The sequence below is a fragment of the Cynoglossus semilaevis genome, chromosome 4 (genome assembly GCF_000523025.1).
Source record: "Cynoglossus semilaevis isolate Cse_v1.0 chromosome 4, Cse_v1.0, whole genome shotgun sequence".
Taxonomy (NCBI): domain Eukaryota; kingdom Metazoa; phylum Chordata; class Actinopteri; order Pleuronectiformes; family Cynoglossidae; genus Cynoglossus; species Cynoglossus semilaevis.
Window position 1 is genome coordinate 13,381,726 of NC_024310.1, and position 20,243 is coordinate 13,401,968.

The 20,243-nt window shown below is 38.3% G+C and overlaps 2 protein-coding genes and 1 pseudogene across 2 annotated transcripts; all 3 read left to right on the forward strand.

Annotated features, from left to right (window-relative positions):
* The first annotated feature begins 26 nt into the window (after positions 1-26).
* LOC103378200 (extracellular calcium-sensing receptor-like) lies at positions 27-6,034 on the forward strand. The gene is made up of 9 exons (XM_008309316.2): positions 27-420; positions 576-870; positions 999-1,085; positions 1,174-1,443; positions 1,552-1,758; positions 1,840-2,118; positions 2,824-3,051; positions 4,045-4,168; positions 4,600-6,034. Exons 1-9 carry the CDS (start codon positions 194-196, stop codon positions 5,514-5,516), a joined length of 2,634 nt encoding a protein of 877 aa, XP_008307538.1. The 5' UTR covers positions 27-193; the 3' UTR covers positions 5,517-6,034.
* A 5,242-nt stretch (positions 6,035-11,276) lies between these two features.
* Positions 11,277-14,053, forward strand: LOC103378184 (extracellular calcium-sensing receptor-like; annotated as a pseudogene).
* Positions 14,054-14,587: 534 nt separating this feature from the next.
* On the forward strand, positions 14,588-20,190 carry LOC103378201 (extracellular calcium-sensing receptor-like). Its single transcript, XM_017031887.2, has 9 exons — positions 14,588-15,121; positions 15,215-15,506; positions 15,997-16,083; positions 16,293-16,562; positions 16,741-16,947; positions 17,038-17,316; positions 18,403-18,627; positions 18,708-18,831; positions 18,899-20,190. The coding sequence occupies exons 1-9, from the start codon at positions 14,886-14,888 to the stop codon at positions 19,804-19,806; spliced, it is 2,628 nt and encodes an 875-aa protein (XP_016887376.1). The 5' UTR covers positions 14,588-14,885; the 3' UTR covers positions 19,807-20,190.
* Positions 20,191-20,243: the final 53 nt, after the last annotated feature.

Below are 20,243 nucleotides of genomic sequence, written 5' to 3' on the forward strand. Positions count from 1 at the left end.
TTTAGGGCATTAGACTTCCTGTTTAATCTGAAGTACATAAGAAAACATGCACACAGTTCCACGCATGTTCAAAGATGGTGTTTTGGTCCTGCCCCTAATCCTTCTTATTGGTGGTTTTCAACATTAAATAATATGACAGGTGACTATAATAGATGATGTAAACACAGACATTCACTCAGAAAAGTAGTTAACCATGAGGTCTTCTCTCAACTCCTACTACTGCATTCTAAACCTGTTGTTGTACTGCTCTTCCTCTTCCTCTCTGTATTCATCCTCATGTCACCTGCAGGGACAGTTTCATCTCAATGAGCTGCACAAAACTGGAGACGTTGTCCTTGGTGGACTGTTTCAAGTTCATTTCTTTTCTGATTACTCTGATTTGTCTTTCACTTCAGAGCCACCACAGCCTATCTGCCACGGGTGAGTCATAGAAGGAGTGACGTGTTTTATCAACGAAAGATGATCCTGTTATGCTCTTATGCTTTTTAGATTATGCTTCTTCATTATCCATCATTATAAAATGTATTTGATTTTTTAGAGACATTTACCATGTTTATAAGTGTATTTGGTTTTAGTTTTGATATTACAGGATTCAGATTGGCTCAGACCATGGCCTTTGCTGTTGATGAGATTAACAGAAACCCCAACCTTTTGCCTAATGTGACTCTGGGATACAGCATACGTGATAACTGCATCGAAGTGAAGATAGCATTGCGAGCTGCACTGTCCTTGGCAAATGGTCAGGAGAAAAATGTAAAGTTAGAGAGAACCTGTGAAGGAACTCCTTTAGTCCTAGGAATTGTAGGTGATTCCTCTTCTACACACACTATTACCATCTCCAGGATCTTAGGTTTGTACAGAGTACCACTGGTAAGTTTACTCTTTACGTTCTCATTCCAATTTACTGTGACTGATAAGCTTAGCAATATTAAAATTATTAAGAAATATTTTCCCTGTCTTTGTGATGCTTGGAATGATTTTTCTTATGTCTTTTACAGGTCAGTTATTTTGCAACGTGTTCTTGTCTTAGTGACACACAGATGTTTCCATCTTTTTTCAGGACAATTCCAAGTGATTCATTTCAGGTATAATTTAAACATTGAATTCAAATTGCACAAGAAAACCCACAAGTCAAAAATTGCCCTGTAAACTGACTCCTCTGTGTCCACATAGGTGCGTGCTATGATTCAGATTCTAAAACACTTTGGTTGGACTTGGGCAGGTCTGCTCATCAGTGATGATGACTATGGGGTCCATGCAGCCCGATCCTTTCAGTCTGATCTAGGTCCAATTGCTGGAGGATGTCTGGCTTATACAGAGATTTTGCCATGGACAAATGATCGTACTGAACTGAAGAGAATAGTTAATGTGATGAGGAAATCAACAGCACGTGTGGTCATTGTGTTTGCACATCAGGCTCATATGCTCAATCTCATGGAAGAGGTGAGTCCTGTGAGAAACTAGGGTTGTTTTCACTTTCTGCCGTCTAAAAATGTTTATTGACGAATGTTTGTTCAAATTATAAAGTTTTATATTTTGTGCAATGTCCAGGTGATAAGGCAGAATGTGACAGGCCTGCAGTGGATGGCCAGTGAAGCTTGGACATCAGCTGCTGTGCTACAGGCACCTCACCTCATGCCATACCTGGGTGGAACCCTAGGCATTGCCATCCGTCGAGGAGAAATCCCCGGTCTCAAGAATTTTCTGTTAAAAATACGCCCTGATCTAAAATATAATAACAGCAATGGAAACAACTTGGTGTGAATACGTTCATATCATTTCATAAATTGTAGCTGTAAATACTACAAGTAGATTCACTATGTTGAATGTGTACCCCAGGTGAATCAATTTTGGGAACACACATTCCAGTGCAGATTTTCACCAACTCCAGCAGGTTGGATAGAAGATGGAGGAGCATTATGCACTGGACAGGAGGTATTAGAGGATGAAGTAGCTGAGGAATTCTTGGATGTTTCAGACCTCAGACCAGAGTATAATGTGTATAAGGCAGTGTATGCTCTGGCACATGCTCTTGATGACATGCTGCAGTGTGAGCCAGGAAGAGGACCTTTCAGTGGAGACACCTGTGCTCATTTACAAAGACTAGAACCATGGCAGGTGTGTTGGCAGTTAACAATCTACTTCTTAATCCTGTACAGTCTTTCATATTTTTTAACATGAGTAAAACGAAGTATATCTAACAAAATATATAAAAACTGAAAGCATTGGGCATTTTCTGTAGGCGTAAATGTCAGGTTATTTTAATTTTATGTTTATATAATCTCTGAATATATATATATATATATATATATATATATATATATATTCAACTGTTAGTGATCACAAGCAAGCCTCTGCTTTTGTTATCTTCTCATTATGAAACAGTGCTGCATATTCCACTGTTCTTTGAACAAAAAATAAATCACAGTCGCTATACAAACAAAGATAAATAGTTCCAAAGATGTTTCTTTTTCCGCTTTATAAATGTTTCTCAGGCTCAGTTGTGAAGTGAGCTGTAATCAGATGCATTGGTCTCAAGGTGTCCTAAACCATTACATACGGTACATGTTTATGATGTTCTGGTGAATATACAATTCCAATTGCATTTAAGAGAAATTCATTAGAAAATGGTAAATATGACTATGTATAAACAAGTCAAATCTGATTTGATTTTTTCGATCATGGGTTTCAATGAAACATCCTCCTTTTGAAAATATCCCTGTTTATCTTTCAGGAAAGGTATACTTTGCCTTTTAGAATTTAATTCTGTAGGAACTAGACCTTTTATTCTCTTTTTAAGTTTATCCTTACTGATTTCTACAGCTTTTGCACTATTTGCAACAAGTCAACTTCACCACACCATTTGGTGATCAAGTGTCATTCGATGAGAATGGTGACGCCTTACCAATATATGACATCATGAACTGGTCATGGCTGCCTGATGGAAGGACTAAAGTTCAAAATGTTGGTGAGGTCAAAAGGTCATCCTTGAAAGGTGAAGAACTCACTCTGGATGAAGATAAAATCTTCTGGAATTTTGATCCTAAAAAGGTTGGTTTTCTTTTCTTTTACACCATGTTAGTGACACATTTATGAGATTAGATTTTTTTTTCTTTTTGCTAGGAAGGGAAACCTTTAAGGTCCAACATAAACTGCCTTTAAAGCTACAAACAGAAGGTCTCTTACTTTGGTTTGTTCTCACACAATTATTAAAAATAGAATCACAGCATGAATTGCATTTGAAATAATCTAGTAAATAAACAAAACTCCTACATGTGTTTAGATCCTATGCGTTGGGCTACCACGTTTTAGGTCAGTGACCGTAAGTTCTTCACCACAAGTAATCCATATTAAATGAGAGAACTTTCTATTTCATTTTTACTATTTAAACATTTTCCTGATTGTATCATTTTTCAGTTTTTAATGTCATACTGTAGAATACAAATTTAAAGAAAAAAAAGATAAATATATAACTTAACCTATGTTCACTTGTTGAAATGGTGGTGAGGATGGTACCTGCAGCAGTCTCTTCATGATGTCTGTAGAACCTCTGGCTCTGTGATTAGTCATTCTATTACTGTAGGCACTGCCAAATTTGCTAGTTTGTGACACCATGTACACAATTATGTGTACATGGCACTAGTTTTAGAGACAGATTTAGTCCTTTTGTATGGCTTTGTTGTCATAGAAAATTGTGTAATGACAAGCAGTATTGGTCAAGTTACTTGGAAATAGTAATTAGTTATTGATTACTGATTACTTTTCTGAGAAAGTAATAAGCTGTTACCACTGACGTCACACCGCAAAGTCACTGTCATGAAGCACTGCCACAAACAAATTAGTATACGGATTAGTAACGCATCCTATCTGAAGGAAAGTAACAGTAATCTAATTAATGCTTTTGCAATAGTAATCCCTTACTTTACTCATTACTTGATAAAAGTAATTTGATCATAGTAACATTATTATAACTCGTTACTGCCCATCATTGGTGGAAAGTATAAAACAAAATGGCATTACAGATTCTGCCTTTTCTCCATACAGCCTCCTCGGTCAGTTTGTAGTGACAGCTGTCCTCCAGGTACTCGCATGGCCCGAAAAAAAGGGCAACCTGACTGTTGTTTTGACTGTGTACCTTGTTCTGGGGGAAAGATCAGCAATGCAACCAGTGAGTGTAAAGTTTTTGACGTTACAGTATTCTGCTCAGTAGAATCGAGTACAGAACGCTAAGACAAGATAAAAGTTAAACTGTATCACCTGTCTTTCTGTACCCTTTTCCCTGTAATAAGAACACATTTTAGACTTGTACATTAAATGTTGTTTTTCTATAATGATATTCATTTGTCAGTATTCCGCTTTGTTGTTGTGTTTGAGACCTGAAAACTAAACAATTTATTTCTCTGTTCTTTGGGGATTAATGTGCAAAACTCAATAGACAATATTGAGAACTTTACTTACCTTAAAGTACACCAATGGCAACTTAAATTAAATCAAACAAGCAGACTTTCTGTGAATACAATTTGGGATTTTCTAAAGGCAACAATGATTAAACAAAAAAACAAAACTGCTTTATAATACACACTTTTCTCTTTTTTATAGATTCCATGGAGTGCATCAGTTGTCCAGAAGATTTCTGGTCCAACATCCAGAATGACCACTGTGTTCCTAAGAAAACAGAGTTCCTCTCCTACCATGAACCTCTTGGTATCTGTTTGACAGTTACCTCTGTACTCGGCTCATTCATTTGTATGTCTGTGTTCATTATTTTTGTTCATTATCGCAGCACACCTATCGTTCGTGCTAACAACTCTGAACTTAGTTTTCAGCTGTTGATGTCACTCAAGCTGTGTTTCCTTTGCTCGTTGCTCTTCATTGGACCACCCAGATTATGGACATGCCAACTTAGACATGCAGCATTTGGCATCAGCTTTGTGCTTTGTATCTCATGTATCCTGGTAAAGACTATGGTGGTTCTGGCTGTATTCAGAGCCTCTAAACCTGGAGGTGAAGCCAGTATGAAGTGGTTTGGTGCTGCTCAGCAGAGAGGAACAGTTCTTGTTCTGACCTCAGTACAAGCAGCAATCTGCACTGTTTGGCTTGTCTCTGCTTCACCAGCTCCTCATAAAAACACCCAGTATCACAGTGACAAGATAGTGTATGAATGTGCCATTGGCTCCACTGTTGGTTTTGGAATCTTACTTGGTTATATTGGTTTATTAGCCATTCTTAGTTTTGTGTTAGCTTTTTTGGCAAGAAATCTTCCAGACAGTTTCAACGAGGCCAAGTTCATTACTTTCAGCATGCTAATCTTCTGTGCAGTGTGGGTGGCCTTCATTCCTGCCTATATCAACTCTCCAGGCAAATATGCAGATGCCGTGGAGGTGTTTGCCATCCTGGCCTCTAGTTTTGGCCTATTAGTAGCACTGTTTGGACCCAAATGTTATATTATCTTGTTGAGGCCTGAGAGAAACACAAAGAAAGCCATAATGGGTCGAAACAATCACTCTAATAATTAAATAAGAGCTAATAATTATTTCATTTTAAAATGAGAAAAAGTATCAAAATGTAAATATAGTCATGTCATGAATTTTTGAGTTGTAGTCAAGGTATATTGCAGTAAATATCATATCTTTGTGCTTAATAAAATAAACTTCATAAATCATAAACGAAATTAAGTGAGAATTGAGTCTTTAATGGTGACACCTATATTACATAGATTCATAAGCTAAACAACTGAACACATTGATACTTATCAGTACTTATTACTATTAGTAGCACATTTTGAACTAAGTATGACAACAGTCTTTACACATTAATTCTCATTTTTATATTCACTCTCCTACTGACTTTTGCTATGGCCTATAAATTGCTACAAATTGTTGGCAATGTGAAGAAATAAATATAAAGATATTTACACCTTTAGGTCATAGTCAAATTCTGTGGCAAAACCTAGGAAAGGGTATCATAACCAGCTGTACAACCCCCCATCCTCTTCATGGAAATGAACCTCCTACTAACAGCAGTGGAGAAAGAAGCCCGGAGTCCAGAAGTTGTGTAAGGCATTCGACAACTGCCAAGAATGGTTCACATGGATAATCTTAATATCATGACCACAACCCATGTGGAAGTGAGATGGGTGTTAACTGCTGTGGACCACATGGCAACATGGGCCAGACTGAAGTTTAAGCAAAAGCAGTCCAGAAGTATGGTGATTAGGAATGGAAAATTCCTAATGTTTAAGCTTTCAATGGAAAAAAAATCCAATGAGGTAACCTCCGGAAGTGGTTCAATGATTTATTAGCGACAAAAACAACATGGCCAGCATAGAAAGGCTGATGAAAAACTTAAAAGGATGGAAAACCAGGGATCCCATCAAAACTTCACTGCAGTCAGCCTCTACGTAAGATCAGAACAGCTTCATCTTCCTCTTTTATCTATGGTTGAGGAATTTAAAGTTGCAAAGTGCAGAGCCATAATGGCATACAGACTTCATGGATCACCATGAGATTGGGATGCAAGTGGGAAGCCTACTCATCAGTAGCACAAGCTGAAAACATCTGAAGCTATATGAAGCTATATGACATCATTTTGGCATCATATGCAGGAAAACAGGGTCTTTGAACTTCCCATTTCCAACAATGGGGGAAGACAGGAACCAAGGAGAGAAGAGCCATGATTCAGGAGGAAGTACGGAACCTGGAAGAGGAAGGACAAAGGACAAGGGGAGGATAAATAGCTTCCCAGGGAGCCTGGATCAAATGGGACCTACCCAAAAGAATGATCACTTGGGCAGAATTATGGATACTGGAGTTGTTTGGCATCTCTTTCCTTCTACTCTTTCAACCCCAGCAAACTTGCACAAGTAGGGAATGAGAGAGGATCTATCGTGCAAGCTTTGTGGGGAGAAAGGCACTATGGCACACGCCAATTCCGGTGCTTTCTAGCAATGCCAATCAAGCTCCACGGTGCTGAGTGTTGAGCACAGGGCCCACTACAATACAGTGCCCCAGGCCACATGAGGTCTGTTTCAGATTGTTTGGGCAGAAACATTCACACCAGTGGCCTGTCTGGGGGTGATTCTGTAGGGCACGGGCAGTGCTCAACCTGTTCTTGCATAAAGGATCACTTACTATTCACAATCATGATTAATCATGTTTAATCAGCACCTAACGTAATTAATCTGATTTAAATAGATTACCCCCTTAAATATAATATAATTATTTCAAAATATGTTATATGGTGTTTAAACAGTAAACTGAGCAAACAGCACACTAGTTTACCTTTATATATTCTCTAGTATACAACTCACACAGTACAACCACACAAAGATCCGAAAAGATCAGAAAGCTCATTGACATTTTTAGCAGGGATTTACAAGATTTATCCTGGTTCTTAGTTGAATTGTATTTCAGATTAAATCTATGTTGGCCCTGCCCCTACAACTTCTCCCCCTTGTCCCCAATTGGTGGAATTAAAATCTTAACAACACTCAAAATTATAAAATGCAATGGCCTTCTGATTGGATTCAGTGGGTAGTTAGACAGAGACAAAAATCATTGGATAATCATGAGACCACATTCACACAGCAGCTTCTTTGTGCTTTTCTTAAGTGTGTTCTTTTCTTCTGCTCTTCCCTCCCCTGTTTATCCTTCCTCCTGTCATTTACTGGGAAAATTTCATCTTAATCAGATGTATCAAAGTGGAGATTTGATTCTTGGTGGAATTTTCAAGCTTCACTTCTTTTCTTCCTTTCCTGACCTGTCATTCACCTCACAGCCACAGCAGCCAATCTGCTACGGGTGAGTCTGCTTTGGAAACACTGCATGTTACATTACTGATTGTGTTTGTTGTGCTATAATTCTTACACAACTGCAGTATGTTTTTTTAATGATTTGCAGTATACTGTATTTTTTTTTATATTCTGACATCTATTATGCAAATTTGAATGCAACTCCTGTTCACTGATTATATCTTTCCTTTTTATTTGTCACAGTATCACGTGTCTTTGTTATATTAACTCTCTGTTGTCTTCGTTGCTTTTTAGATTTGATGTTAGAAGTTTCAGACAGGCTCAGACCATGGCCTTTGCTATTGATGAAATCAACAGAAACCCCAGCTTGCTCCCTAATGTGACTCTGGGATACAGTATGTATGATAACTGCATGAATGTAGGGGTTGGATTCCGTGCTGCGCTTTCCCTGGCAAATGGTCAAGAGAAACAAGTTTACACTCTAAATGAGACATGCACAACTCCTCCAATTCTGGGGATTGTTGGTGATTCTTCCTCTACACGTACCATTGCCATCTCAACGGTCTTAGGTTTGTACAGAGTGCCTCTGGTAAGTTCTAAAATATTTTTCAATCTACAGAGACAATTATGTTTCTCTTGATATTGTGGCAAACACAAAAAAAATGTTAAAACCATCACTGTGGCTAAATGTAAACTGTGCAACTCAAATACATGCTGTCTCATTTTGTTCTCTATGCAGTATGGCCACACAATGTACTGAAAATATTAACAAGAACTTTTCAGCTTTCAAAACAAATAAACGAGTAACAAGTAATACCATACCCTTCATTTCATTTTTTAAACTGTTTAATAAATGATAATAGTAGTGCTCAGATAACTTTTCTTACTCATGACAACTTGCTGTAGTTATGTAGTCATAGCTCCTGCTTTGAACCGTATTTCATTATATTGTGTTCAAAACATTTGCATATTTACACTAGAATTAAAAAACGTTTGGTATTTCTTACGGTGTATTTGGAATATAAAGCATAGTAAGATAAGTTTCAGACAGATTGGCTTTTTTATTTTTATTGTGCTTTTTACAACAAACAAAAGTTCATTTTCATTACCCAAAACACATTCAACTCTTATGAACAGTGAATTCAATAGATGAACACACACACACACATACACACACTGATATTTTAAAATTTGCATTTGTTTTGAGTGAAAAAGGTCCAAAAGACAAAATCAATAATAAATATATCTTTATTTTATATTTCTGGGGATTTGATGGATGATGATTCTGTGTCTAAAGTTGAAGTTTTTCACCATTTTCATAAACCAGTGTTATAGCAACATTTTGGTGCTGGATTTGAAACCTAATATGAGCATACATATGTTTTTCTATGAACAGGTGAGTTATTTTGCCACATGTTCGTGTTTAAGTGACCGGCAAAAGTTTCCATCCTTCTTCAGGACCATCCCGAGTGATTCATTTCAGGTGGGTACATATAAAAAGGAATAAAGATACACTAGTCACAAAAATGTATGCATTAGTACAGCAAAACTGGATTTTCTTGTCTAGATAGATCTTTGTACCTTGTACATTTGTATGAGTTTACATTGTCAATCACTGATTGTTGGTCTTGCTACACACATTCACCTGTAATTCTTTTGGACATACGTTAACAACACATGCAGCAGTACATGTTACACACCATAAGAATTGTAACTGTAAAATTAGTTGATGAACATTTTTTTTAAATATCCAAAGGCTTGTGTTAAAAAAAGTTTAGCTGTACTGCAGCTACATTTGTATAACAACAGCAGCTCTGTTTGATGTTATACAGCTACTTTAGTTGCTGAACAGTGTCAGTGAGTAACCTTTGGTTTGTTTGTTTAGTTTTCAAGTTGATATTTTTTCAGTTTCTTTTGAAAAATTAATGATTTGTAATTTTAATTAAAAAAAACAGTAGTACTAATTTGGTCAACCACAGCTTATATTGAATGGTTGTTATATTGGATTTATGGAAATCTGTCATGTATTAGCATCGCAGGAAGCAGGCAGGACCCAAATGCAGTACTGGTGAGACTCTTTCTGGTGCAGGAAGTTTTATTAACAAAGTCCAAATTAACAAAACACGAAGAACTAACAGGCATGGAATTCTCGAGGAACACGAGGAAACACGGGAACACGAGGAAACAGAGTAGGAAATTCACGAACACAAAGATCTAACACAGTCACAATGATCAAACACACACAATCACAATCACAATGATCCAACAACGACAGAGTGAGGGAGAGGGGTATATATACACAGGGAACACCAGGTGACACAAGTGAAGCTAATTAACAACAGGTGAGTGTGATCCCATGATTACCCCACAAAGAACACAGGAAAACACGGAAACAGACAGACATGACAGAAATCAATCTAAATCTAGGGCATACACACTTTATTTCTGTGACATGTGATACTTCTCATAAAATATTCATGAGCAGTAATGGTCTTCATTTTTAAAATCTGCCCTTAAAAAGTAGACAATACCCCTGCTGTAACTGATGATGATTCCAAGAGGTAACAGCATGAAAGGTGCTGATGTCTCTGTTCTGTGTCATCATAGGTGCGTGCTATGATTCAGATTATGAAACACTTTGGTTGGACCTGGGCTGGTCTGCTCTACAGTGGTGATGACTATGGAGTTCATGCTGCCCGATCCTTTCAGTCAGATCTGGGTCTCGCTGCTGAAAGCTGTCTGGCTTACACCGAGGTGTTGCCATGGGACAATGACCCAGTTGAACTGAGGAGAATAGTGAATATCCTGAGGACATCTACAGCACGTGTGGTCGTTGCATTTTCACCAAAAAGTTATATGATTAACCTCATGGAAGAGGTTGGTCAAATGTTTGAAAACAAAAAACATAACCATTCTTAAAATCTGCTACATTGATGGTCCCTTAAGAACAGGAACTAATTAAGGAAATTGATGGAGCATGAGGACAAGTGAGAATGGAGTAGTGGCGCCTCCCAACAAGAAGTCTTTCTGACATGAATCAGTATTTAGTTGTTAATAGGCTGGTAGATCCGACAATGCAGCTGTAAAGGCTGCTTTGTCAACTATCTTCAAAATAGTCATCCTCGCCTGTCTTGATTTATTGGCGGGAGACTGCGATTTGTAGTCAATTGTGCTAAATGCATACATAAATTTGGGGAACATACTCAACCATGTTTTGACAATGTGTGGCCAAGTGTACAGAGCTTCAGTGAGTGCATACTGAGATTGTGTGCTCTCAAAGAAATCCCTCTGTAGAACTAAAATAAACAGTAGAACACCCAATCAGCAATAAAGATGATGTGTTAAACACTTCTCATCAAAATAAAAAAATAAAAGAAATTGTTTTTGTTAAATTCATACTTTCCTGAGTACCAGATTTTAATGGAATTTACTGAAGTTAATAATAATATTAAAACTATTGAGGTAGTTGTAATTGATCTTTTTTTAAATTTCTGTTATAATGCATTGTCTAGGTAGTAAGGCAGAATGTGACAGGTCTGCAGTGGATAGCCAGTGAAGCCTGGACATCAGCTGCAGTGCTACAAACAAATGACCTTATGCCTTACCTGGGTGGAACTCTAGGAATTGCCATTCGTCGAGGAGAAATCCCAGGACTCAAAACCTTCTTGATGAAAACACAACCTGACCTAACCTACAACACCACCTTTGGAAATAGCATGGTGAGAATTTGAGCATGCACATGCTTATTACGGCTAACATTTACAGAACAAAAAACAAACAATCAAGACAATTTAAATGTACATTTTAGGTCAGTCAGTTTTGGGAACATGCATTTCAGTGCAAATTTTCACCACCCCCAGAGGGTTGGTTGGAAGCTGGGGGAGCATTATGCACTGGACAGGAGGCCATTGAGAATGTGGAGGAAGATGAGTTCATGGATGTTTCAGACCTCAGACCAGAGTATAATGTGTACAAGGCTGTGTATGCTCTGGCACATGCTCTTGATGACATGCTGCAGTGTGAACCAGGAAGAGGACCTTTCAGTGGAGACACTCATTTACGAAGACTGGAGCCATGGCAGGTGGAACATCAGTTTATACTGTAACATATTTTTCAGACTATAAGTCGCACTTTTTTTACATCCTTTGGCTGGGTTTGTGACTTATACTCAGGTGCAACTTATATATTAAACTATATAATTTCATAGACTGCCACGAAAAGGCACTCTAGCTGACAGGTCGAATTTATATTCCGCAGCGATTTATAATCCAGAAAATACGGTAATTCCTTTAGTCTAATCCACTGTCTTTATGTAGCTATCTTTACATTTCCTTTGGATTCTCATTTTTAATTCCTGTTTTCTAAAGCTTATGTATTACTTGGAAAAGGTCAACTTCACCACATCATTTGGTGATCAGGTGTCATTTGATGAGAACGGTGATGCCTTACCAATATATGACATCATGAACTGGGCGTGGCTCCCTGATGGAAGTATTAAACTTCACAGTGTCGGTGAGGTTAAGAGATCATCCTCAAATCATGACGAGCTCACCCTTGATGAGGATATCATTTTCTGGAACTTTCCATCCAAACAGGTGTTGTTTTCATTTCAATTTCATTTTTGCAATAATTAAAAGTCAAACTCAAATTTAGGTTGCAATCTGTTTTTGGCAGAGGTGGGTAGATTAGCCAAAACTTGTACTCAAGTAAAAGTACTGTTACTTCAGAGTAATATTATTCAAGTAGAAGTAAAAAAGTAGTCTTTTAAATAATTATTTGAGTAAGAGTAAAATGTACTTGGTGAAAAAACTACTCAAGTACTAAGTAACTGTTGAGTAACATCTGATCGGCGAGACTGCGCGGCAAGCGCTACATTTTATTGGTTAAACAGTCATGTGATAGAGCCTTGGGCAGACCTCTCTCTCTGACAAAATAAAAGTAAAGATACTGGATCATGGATGAATAGAAAACTGGATACTAACAAGCTCAGTATAGCCTAATGTAATGGAGTAAGAGTACTGTTTCTTCTTCATAAATCTTTGAAAAACATTTGGGGGGGAGGGGGGGGGGGGGCGTAACAAGTTTAAGTGAGATACTGTCAATTAACTCTCCACAGCCTCCTCGGTCAGTGTGCAGTGAGAGCTGTCCTCCAGGGACTCGCAGGGCCCTAAAAAAAGGGGAACCTGAGTGTTGCTATGACTGTGTTCCTTGTTCAGAAGGAAAGATCAGTAACATGAATGGTGAGAGTTAAAGTTTTCACACAATATTGTTTAGATGTACAGTCACTTCTCCTTTTTAAATGCTCTCTTTCACAGACTCCATGGAGTGTACCAGATGTCCAGAGGATTTCTGGTCCAGTCCCCAGCGTGACTACTGTGTTCCAAAGACAACTGAATTCCTCTCCTACCATGAGCCTCTGGGTATCTGTCTGACGACCACTTCATTGTTGGGGACATTTATTTGTCTTGTTGTGTTAGGTATTTTCATCTATCATCGCAGCACCCCTATAGTTCGTGCCAACAACTCAGAACTGAGTTTCCAGCTTTTGTTGTCTCTTAAGTTCTGTTTCTTGTGTTCGCTGCTCTTCATTGGACGACCCAGGACATGGACATGTCAACTAAGACATGCAGCATTTGGCATCAGCTTTGTGTTTTGCGTCTCATGTATCCTGGTAAAGACTGTAGTAGTTTTGGCTGTATTTAAGGCCTCCAAACCAGGAGCTGAGGCCAGTCTGAAGTGGTTTGGTGCTGCTCAGCAGAGAGGAACAGTTCTTGTTCTGACCTCAGTACAAGCAGCAATCTGCACTGTTTGGCTTGTCTCTGCTTCACCAACTCCACATAAAAACACCCAGTATCACAGTGACAAGATAGTGTATGAATGTGCCATTGGCTCCACAGTTGGTTTTGGAATCTTACTTGGTTATATTGGTTTTTTGGCCATTCTAAGTTTTTTGTTAGCCTTTCTTGCAAGAAATCTTCCAGACAGTTTTAATGAAGCCAAACTCATTACTTTCAGTATGTTAATTTTCTGTGCAGTGTGGGTGGCCTTTGTTCCTGCCTATATCAGCTCACCAGGCAAATATGCAGATGCCGTAGAGGTGTTTGCCATCCTGGCTTCAAGTTACGGCCTACTGGTTGCCCTGTTTGGACCTAAATGTTATATAATCCTCTTGCGTCCAGAGAGGAACACAAAAAAAGCAATCATGAGTCGAGACATTAGGTCCTAATTGTAACTGTATTTCAACAAATACAAACAATACAATTTAGGAATATTATCGTAATTAGTCACATTGCACACAGTTTTGTTTGTCTGTTTTTGTTGCTTTTTGGATAATATGTTGTTCTGAAATGCTGGTGATGTTCACCTGTTATATTTTAGCAAAATAATCTTAGTCATGGTTTAAAATGGTGATTCCTAGCCACTGTGAAGTGGCAGCAGAATATATAAAAAAGATTTGTTAAAGAAGATCTTTGTTTGTTTGTGTCTTTCCTGAATTCCTGTGCGTAATCAGCATTGTGTTCTACTAAACAGGCTGGTGTCATACACAAGTTAATTGAGAGTAAACTAAGTAAACTTTAAAACATTTTAAGTATGTGTAGCAGTCTCTGTACTTTCTCCCAGAGTTTCTGGATTCTGTGGTAGAAACAACAGACTTAAATATGTACATTTAGCACTGCTCGGAATTGCTTTAGTATTGCCACCATTTTGTAGATCTCTGACAATAATACTGTATAGAAGCTGAAACAGAATGTAAGTAAAGATTAGCCCCCTATGGTCTCACCAATCATTTGAATGGAAATATTTTTATGATCTTCACAGTGGAAGAGTGGTTGTTACTGTTGCCTTACAGCAGTGTTTTCTCTTGTTATCGTCACTTTTCTTCCATAGTCCAAATACTGTGGATTAAGTGAAAGTATACCACAGCGTTTCCACAGATATAGAGAGGTGACCTTAAAAAAAACACTTACAAATAATGCTGTTAGTCTCAGATGAGATGTTTTTTAGACCCTGCCCTAACTGCTTGTTGCCATTTCCTTATTGGGTGTTGTGCAAATCTGACCACCAGTGAAATTCAATAAATGCTATGACATTTCAGGTAGACAGCAGTCAGACAGGGGTGTGACAGTGACAAGTCATGAAGCCATTTCTAGACAGAACCGTAATGCTTATACTGTACCCTTTATTCTTCTGTTATTTCTCTGCTATATCTTTTCAGCAATCCTCCTCCTGTAATTTACTAGGGCAGTTTCATCTGAATGGAATCCACCAGTCTGGAGATGTAGTTTTTGGTGGGATTTTTAAAGTTCATTTCTTTTCTACTTTTCCTGACATGTCTTTTACTTCAGAGCCACAGCAACCTGTCTGCTACAGGTGAGTGTGTAAACTATAGCAGACCCCCTGTCAAGGTTTATAATTACAAAGATAATGATTACTACATCCTTTTTAATACACTTTTTGTGTTAGTTTTGATCCTTTAGGATTCAGACACGCCCAGACCATGGCTTTTGCTATTGATGAGATTAACAGGGACCCCAGCCTGCTGCCTAATGTGACTCTGGGATACAGTCTGTACGATAACTGCATCCACTTAGGGGTTTCAATGCGCGCAGCCTTGTCTTTATCAAATGGCTACGAGAGGCAGGTCAACCTGGAGGATGAATGTGACACTCCTCCAGTTTTAGGTATAGTTGGTGATTCTTCCTCTACACGTACTATCGCCATCTCCAGGGTATTAGGTTTGTACAGAGTACCTCTGGTAAGTTGAAAACTCTTAAAAATATATTTGTGTATAATGAGATTTTCATTTTTATCCTAGTACTGTTTGTAGATCATTTTAATTATGCTGTCACAGTTGTGGCCATTTAATTGCAAACTTACAACATAATTATTGTCTGTGCTTCTGGATATTGGGCACACAGTACAATGGCATATTTCTATCCTTTGTCATATCACTGTGTTGGTCAGTCAGTCGATCTGTAAATGTGCCTTTAGTTAGTGTTGTTGATGGAAATTATTTCTCTAAACACACTTTTTAATCCTAATGGTCTCTGGTTTTTATTGCTATTATTATTATTTCTAAAGACCTCTTTAAGTTTGTATGTTTGTAGGTAACTGGACTTGGTACAACTATGATCATGTGGTACATGTTTAATAACTAAATAATGAGTACAGAGTAATCCAACTAAAAAAAATCCACAAATACGACCATAATGATGATTTCACTGTTTTTGGTCTCATTTTCCCAGGTGAGTTATTTTGCTACATGTCCCTGTCTCAGTGATCGACAAAAATTCCCGTCTTTTTTCAGGACAATCCCCAGTGATTCTTTTCAGGTAAAATATATACATAAATTAAAGACAACATTTTTTTTTCTACATCAATGGAAAAACACACAAGTTGAAACCACATCCAGTTTAATTCTCTGTGTACGGCTTAGTGTGGTGTCATGTTACAACACAGAAAGATGTTGACAAAAGCTCAAATATAGGTTGACAGATAATTACAGGCTGTGCTCTGATGCCTCTTCTCTGTGTCCTCACAGGTGCGTGCTATGATTCAGATTCTAAAACACTTTGGTTGGACTTGGGCAGGTCTGCTCATCAGTAATGATGACTATGGAGTCCACGCTGCTCGATTATTGCAATCTGATCTGGGTCCACTTGCAGGAGGTTGTCTTGCATACACTGAGATTTTGCCTTGGGGAAATGACCGCAATGAACTGAAGAGAATAGTTAATGTGATGAGGGAATCTACAGCTCGTGTTGTTATTGTATTTGCACATGAGAGCCATATGCTCAACCTCATGGTAGAGGTGAGTCCTGAAAGAGTGAATCTGCCCAAACCTTTAAACCTTTTTGAAGATTTCAAAAAGCATGCTGTGTTTCATAGGTCACTGTTAAAAAGGACTTATGTCAGATACTGAAGAAAAATTGAAAACAGCATGTTAAAACAACTAAACTATGTACCCTGCCTTAACATTCAATTAACAGGTCATAAGACAAAATCTGACAGGACTGCAGTGGATAGCCAGTGAGGCTTGGTCTTCAGCTGTTGTGCTGCAGAAGCCCCACCTAATGCCATACCTAGGTGGAACACTGGGCATCACCATCCGTCGAGGTAATTTGACAGGATTCAGAAACTTCCTATTAAAAATTCGTCCAGATCTGCATCATAACAGCAGCAGTGGAAATAATATGGTAGGAATTCAACAGTTTTGCCAGATCTGGTATTTACAGTTACAATATTAATAGCTTGTTAAACAAAATATATCCTACATATTTTTCCAGGTAAATCAGTTTTGGGAAAACATATTCCAGTGCAGATTTAAACCACCTCCAGCAGGTTGGCTAGAAGCTGGAGGAATATTATGCACTGGACAGGAAGCTCTAGAGAATTTGCTGGAGGACGAATTCTTTGATCTTTCAGACCTCAGGCCAGAGTACAATGTGTATAAGGCTGTGTATGCTCTGGCACATGCTCTTGATGACATGCTGCAGTGTGATCCAGAGAAAGCACCTTTCAGTGGAGACACCTGTGGTCAATTACAAAGAATGGAGCCATGGCAGGTTGAATATAAGTTTACACTCAATATCTTCTTCTTAATTAATTTTGTACTGTGCAGCCCACTTATTGCCAAATTATCACAAGCCTAGCATCTTGTAGATTTTCAGGAAATGAAAACTGAAGAGATACAAATGACAATCAATCTATAATGCGTTTTTCAAACTGTAACAGTTAAAAAGTAGGAAATGGACCACTAAGGGAGTTGTTTATAAGTGACATCGTCACTGCACACAATTTATAAGTTGAGCAGCACACATGTTCCTGAATGGATGTGTTTAATGAACACTTCTTTTTCTTTCTATTTTGCTCTCAACACTCAAGTTCCGGTTTGTACGGAAGCTTATTGCTGCCACAGTGAGAAGAAAACACTGGCTGAGTACCACATAACTACGTGATAACTTTCACGTTATTTTGTAATAAATTCTACGCTGTTTCGTGATAAGTTTCGCGTAATTATGTGATGAATAAAGGTCTGCATGCGAGGCAAGAATATGAAAGTTGTCATGTAATTACGTGAAAATTATCACAAAATAAGGTGAAGGTTATCACGTAATTACGTGATACTGAGCTAATATATTTTTTTCAGTGTAGCAGCAATACGCTTCCGTAAACGTGTATGAGTATGAGTCTTTTCTGCATCAACCATCTACACGATCCAAAAACAATACAAAACCCTGTTACTTAGCTTGTACTTAGCTTCTCCTCTTGGGACACTTTAGTTTAATTCCCTCACTTTCTAGTGTTTTTTTCCCCCTATTTTTTTATGTTTTGAACAACAAATTCAAGTCCAAAGGCAATTTTTCAGCTTCGATCTACATGATCTACCAGCATCAAATATTCAACATTGAAGGTTTTTGTTCTAGCCTGAAAAAGAGACCAACAACTGCTCACTACTGTTGGAACTCAATGTTCTGTGGCTGCATGTGTAGAAGGAACGCCTCGCAGGCAGTATGCTTTCTAAAATTTTGTACTCTAAATGAAGTTTGTCACTTTAGTAGTAGACGTTGCCTAAGTGACAGTGATGAAATGGACAACACTCTTCTTGTGTTGTCCTCATGTTTTTTTAACATCAAACCTCTTTTCCTAAGCTTCTGACCTACATGGAAAAAGTCAATTTCACCACCAAAATGGGTGATCTGGTGTCATTTGATGAGAATGGTGATGCCTTACCAATATATGACATCATGAACTGGTTGTGGCTCACTGATGGAAGCACTGAAGTTCAGATTGTTGGGGAAGTTAAAAGATATTTGAAGGAAGAAAAAGTCACACTCAATGAAAAAAAGATGTTTTGGAACTTTAAATCTAAAAAGGTACCCTTGAGTTTCTTCGTTTTTAATGAGTATTGTGGGTAAGAAAAACATTATATGGTATTTTTTTTTCTTTCTTACAGCCCCCTCGGTCAGTGTGCAGTGAGAGTTGCCCTCCGGGAACTCGTATGGCCCGAAAAACTGGGGAACCCGAATGTTGTTTTGACTGTGTTCCTTGTTCAGAAGGAAAGATCAGTAACACAACTGGTAAGTGTGATGTAGATACAGCAAAAATGTGAAAGTTGAGATCTCATCAAGTCTTCAATACCTTTAGATTCCATGGAGTGTTTTCCTTGTCCTGAAGACTTCTGGTCCAGTCCCCAGCGTGACCAGTGTGTTCCGAAGAATATTGAATTCCTCTCCTACCATGAGCCTCTGGGTATCTGCCTGACAACTGCTTCATTGTTGGGTGCATTTATCTGTCTTGTTGTTTTCGCCATCTTTATTTATCATCGCAGTACACCTATAGTTCGTGCCAACAACTCAGAACTTAGTTTCCAGCTGTTGTTGTCACTCAAGTTCTGTTTCCCTTGCTCGTTGCTCTTCATTGGACAACCAAGATTATGGACATGTCAACTAAGACATGCAGCATTTGGCATCACCTTTGTGCTGTGTGTCTCATGTATCCTGGTAAAGACTATGGTGGTTCTTGCTGTGTTTTGGGCATCAAAACCGGGAGGTGAAGCCAGTCTGAAATGGTTTGGTACATTACAACAGAGAGGGACCGTTTTGCTCCTGACATCTGTCCAAGCGGCCATTTGCACTGTTTGGCTTGTCACTGCTTCACCCGCTCCTTATAAAGACACACAGTATCACAACAACAAGATAGTGTATGAGTGTATCATTGGGTCCACCGTGGGCTTTGGAGTCTTGCTTGGTTATATTGGTTTGCTGGCCGTTGTCAGTTTTTTGTTAGCCTTTCTAGCAAGGAATCTCCCTGACAGTTTCAATGAGGCTAATCTGATCACCTTTAGCATGCTTATCTTCTGTTCGGTGTGGGTGGCCTTTGTTCCTGCCTATATCAGCTCACCAGGAAAATATGCAGATGCTGTGGAAGTTTTTGCTATCCTGACCTCTAGTTTTGGTCTGTTGATAGCATTGTTTGGACCCAAATGTTATTTAATCCTCTTCAGACCTGAGAGAAACACGAAAAAAGCCATCATGGGTCGAAGACCAGGTTAGTAAACTCAACATAGCATCGATTCATTAGTTCTCCATTCAAAGAAAATAACAAATAAATTACTCCTCAAAAACCTAACACAGGAAGTGATCAGTGTTTACCAAATCTCTCTTAAACGTTTCAACTTAGACATTGTAACATTGGAACTCCTTTTAACTTCCCAGCTAACTTAGTTGACACTTGGTGGTATAGTTCAGGTAGCACAGTCTTTAATAAATATCTCCTGAATGGTAAACTAAAGAATTACAAACCATCTGTCTTCTCTTTAAAATAATGACCCTCTATTTAGGTATTCTGCCACACAGTGGTGAATACAAGAATTTTCCACATGTCAGTTTGAAAGTCTTGCATAAAAAGCAAAACATTTTCAACAAACTAAACTTTGCCTCTTCTGAAAATGATGATTCAACTTGATTGCGAAGGCCATGCTGATATATAC

Coding starts and splice junctions, on each gene's coding strand:
- LOC103378200 (XM_008309316.2), top strand. CDS start 194: ATGAGGTCTTCTCTCAACTCCTACTACTGCATTCTAAACCTGTTGTTG. Junction 2,119..2,823: donor AAAGACTAGAACCATGGCAG/GTGTGTTGGCAG, acceptor TGATTTCTACAG/CTTTTGCACTATTTGCAACA. Junction 4,169..4,599: donor AAAGATCAGCAATGCAACCA/GTGAGTGTAAAG, acceptor TCTTTTTTATAG/ATTCCATGGAGTGCATCAGT.
- LOC103378201 (XM_017031887.2), top strand. CDS start 14,886: ATGAAGCCATTTCTAGACAGAACCGTAATGCTTATACTGTACCCTTTA. Junction 15,507..15,996: donor GTTTGTACAGAGTACCTCTG/GTAAGTTGAAAA, acceptor TCATTTTCCCAG/GTGAGTTATTTTGCTACATG. Junction 17,317..18,402: donor AAAGAATGGAGCCATGGCAG/GTTGAATATAAG, acceptor TCTTTTCCTAAG/CTTCTGACCTACATGGAAAA.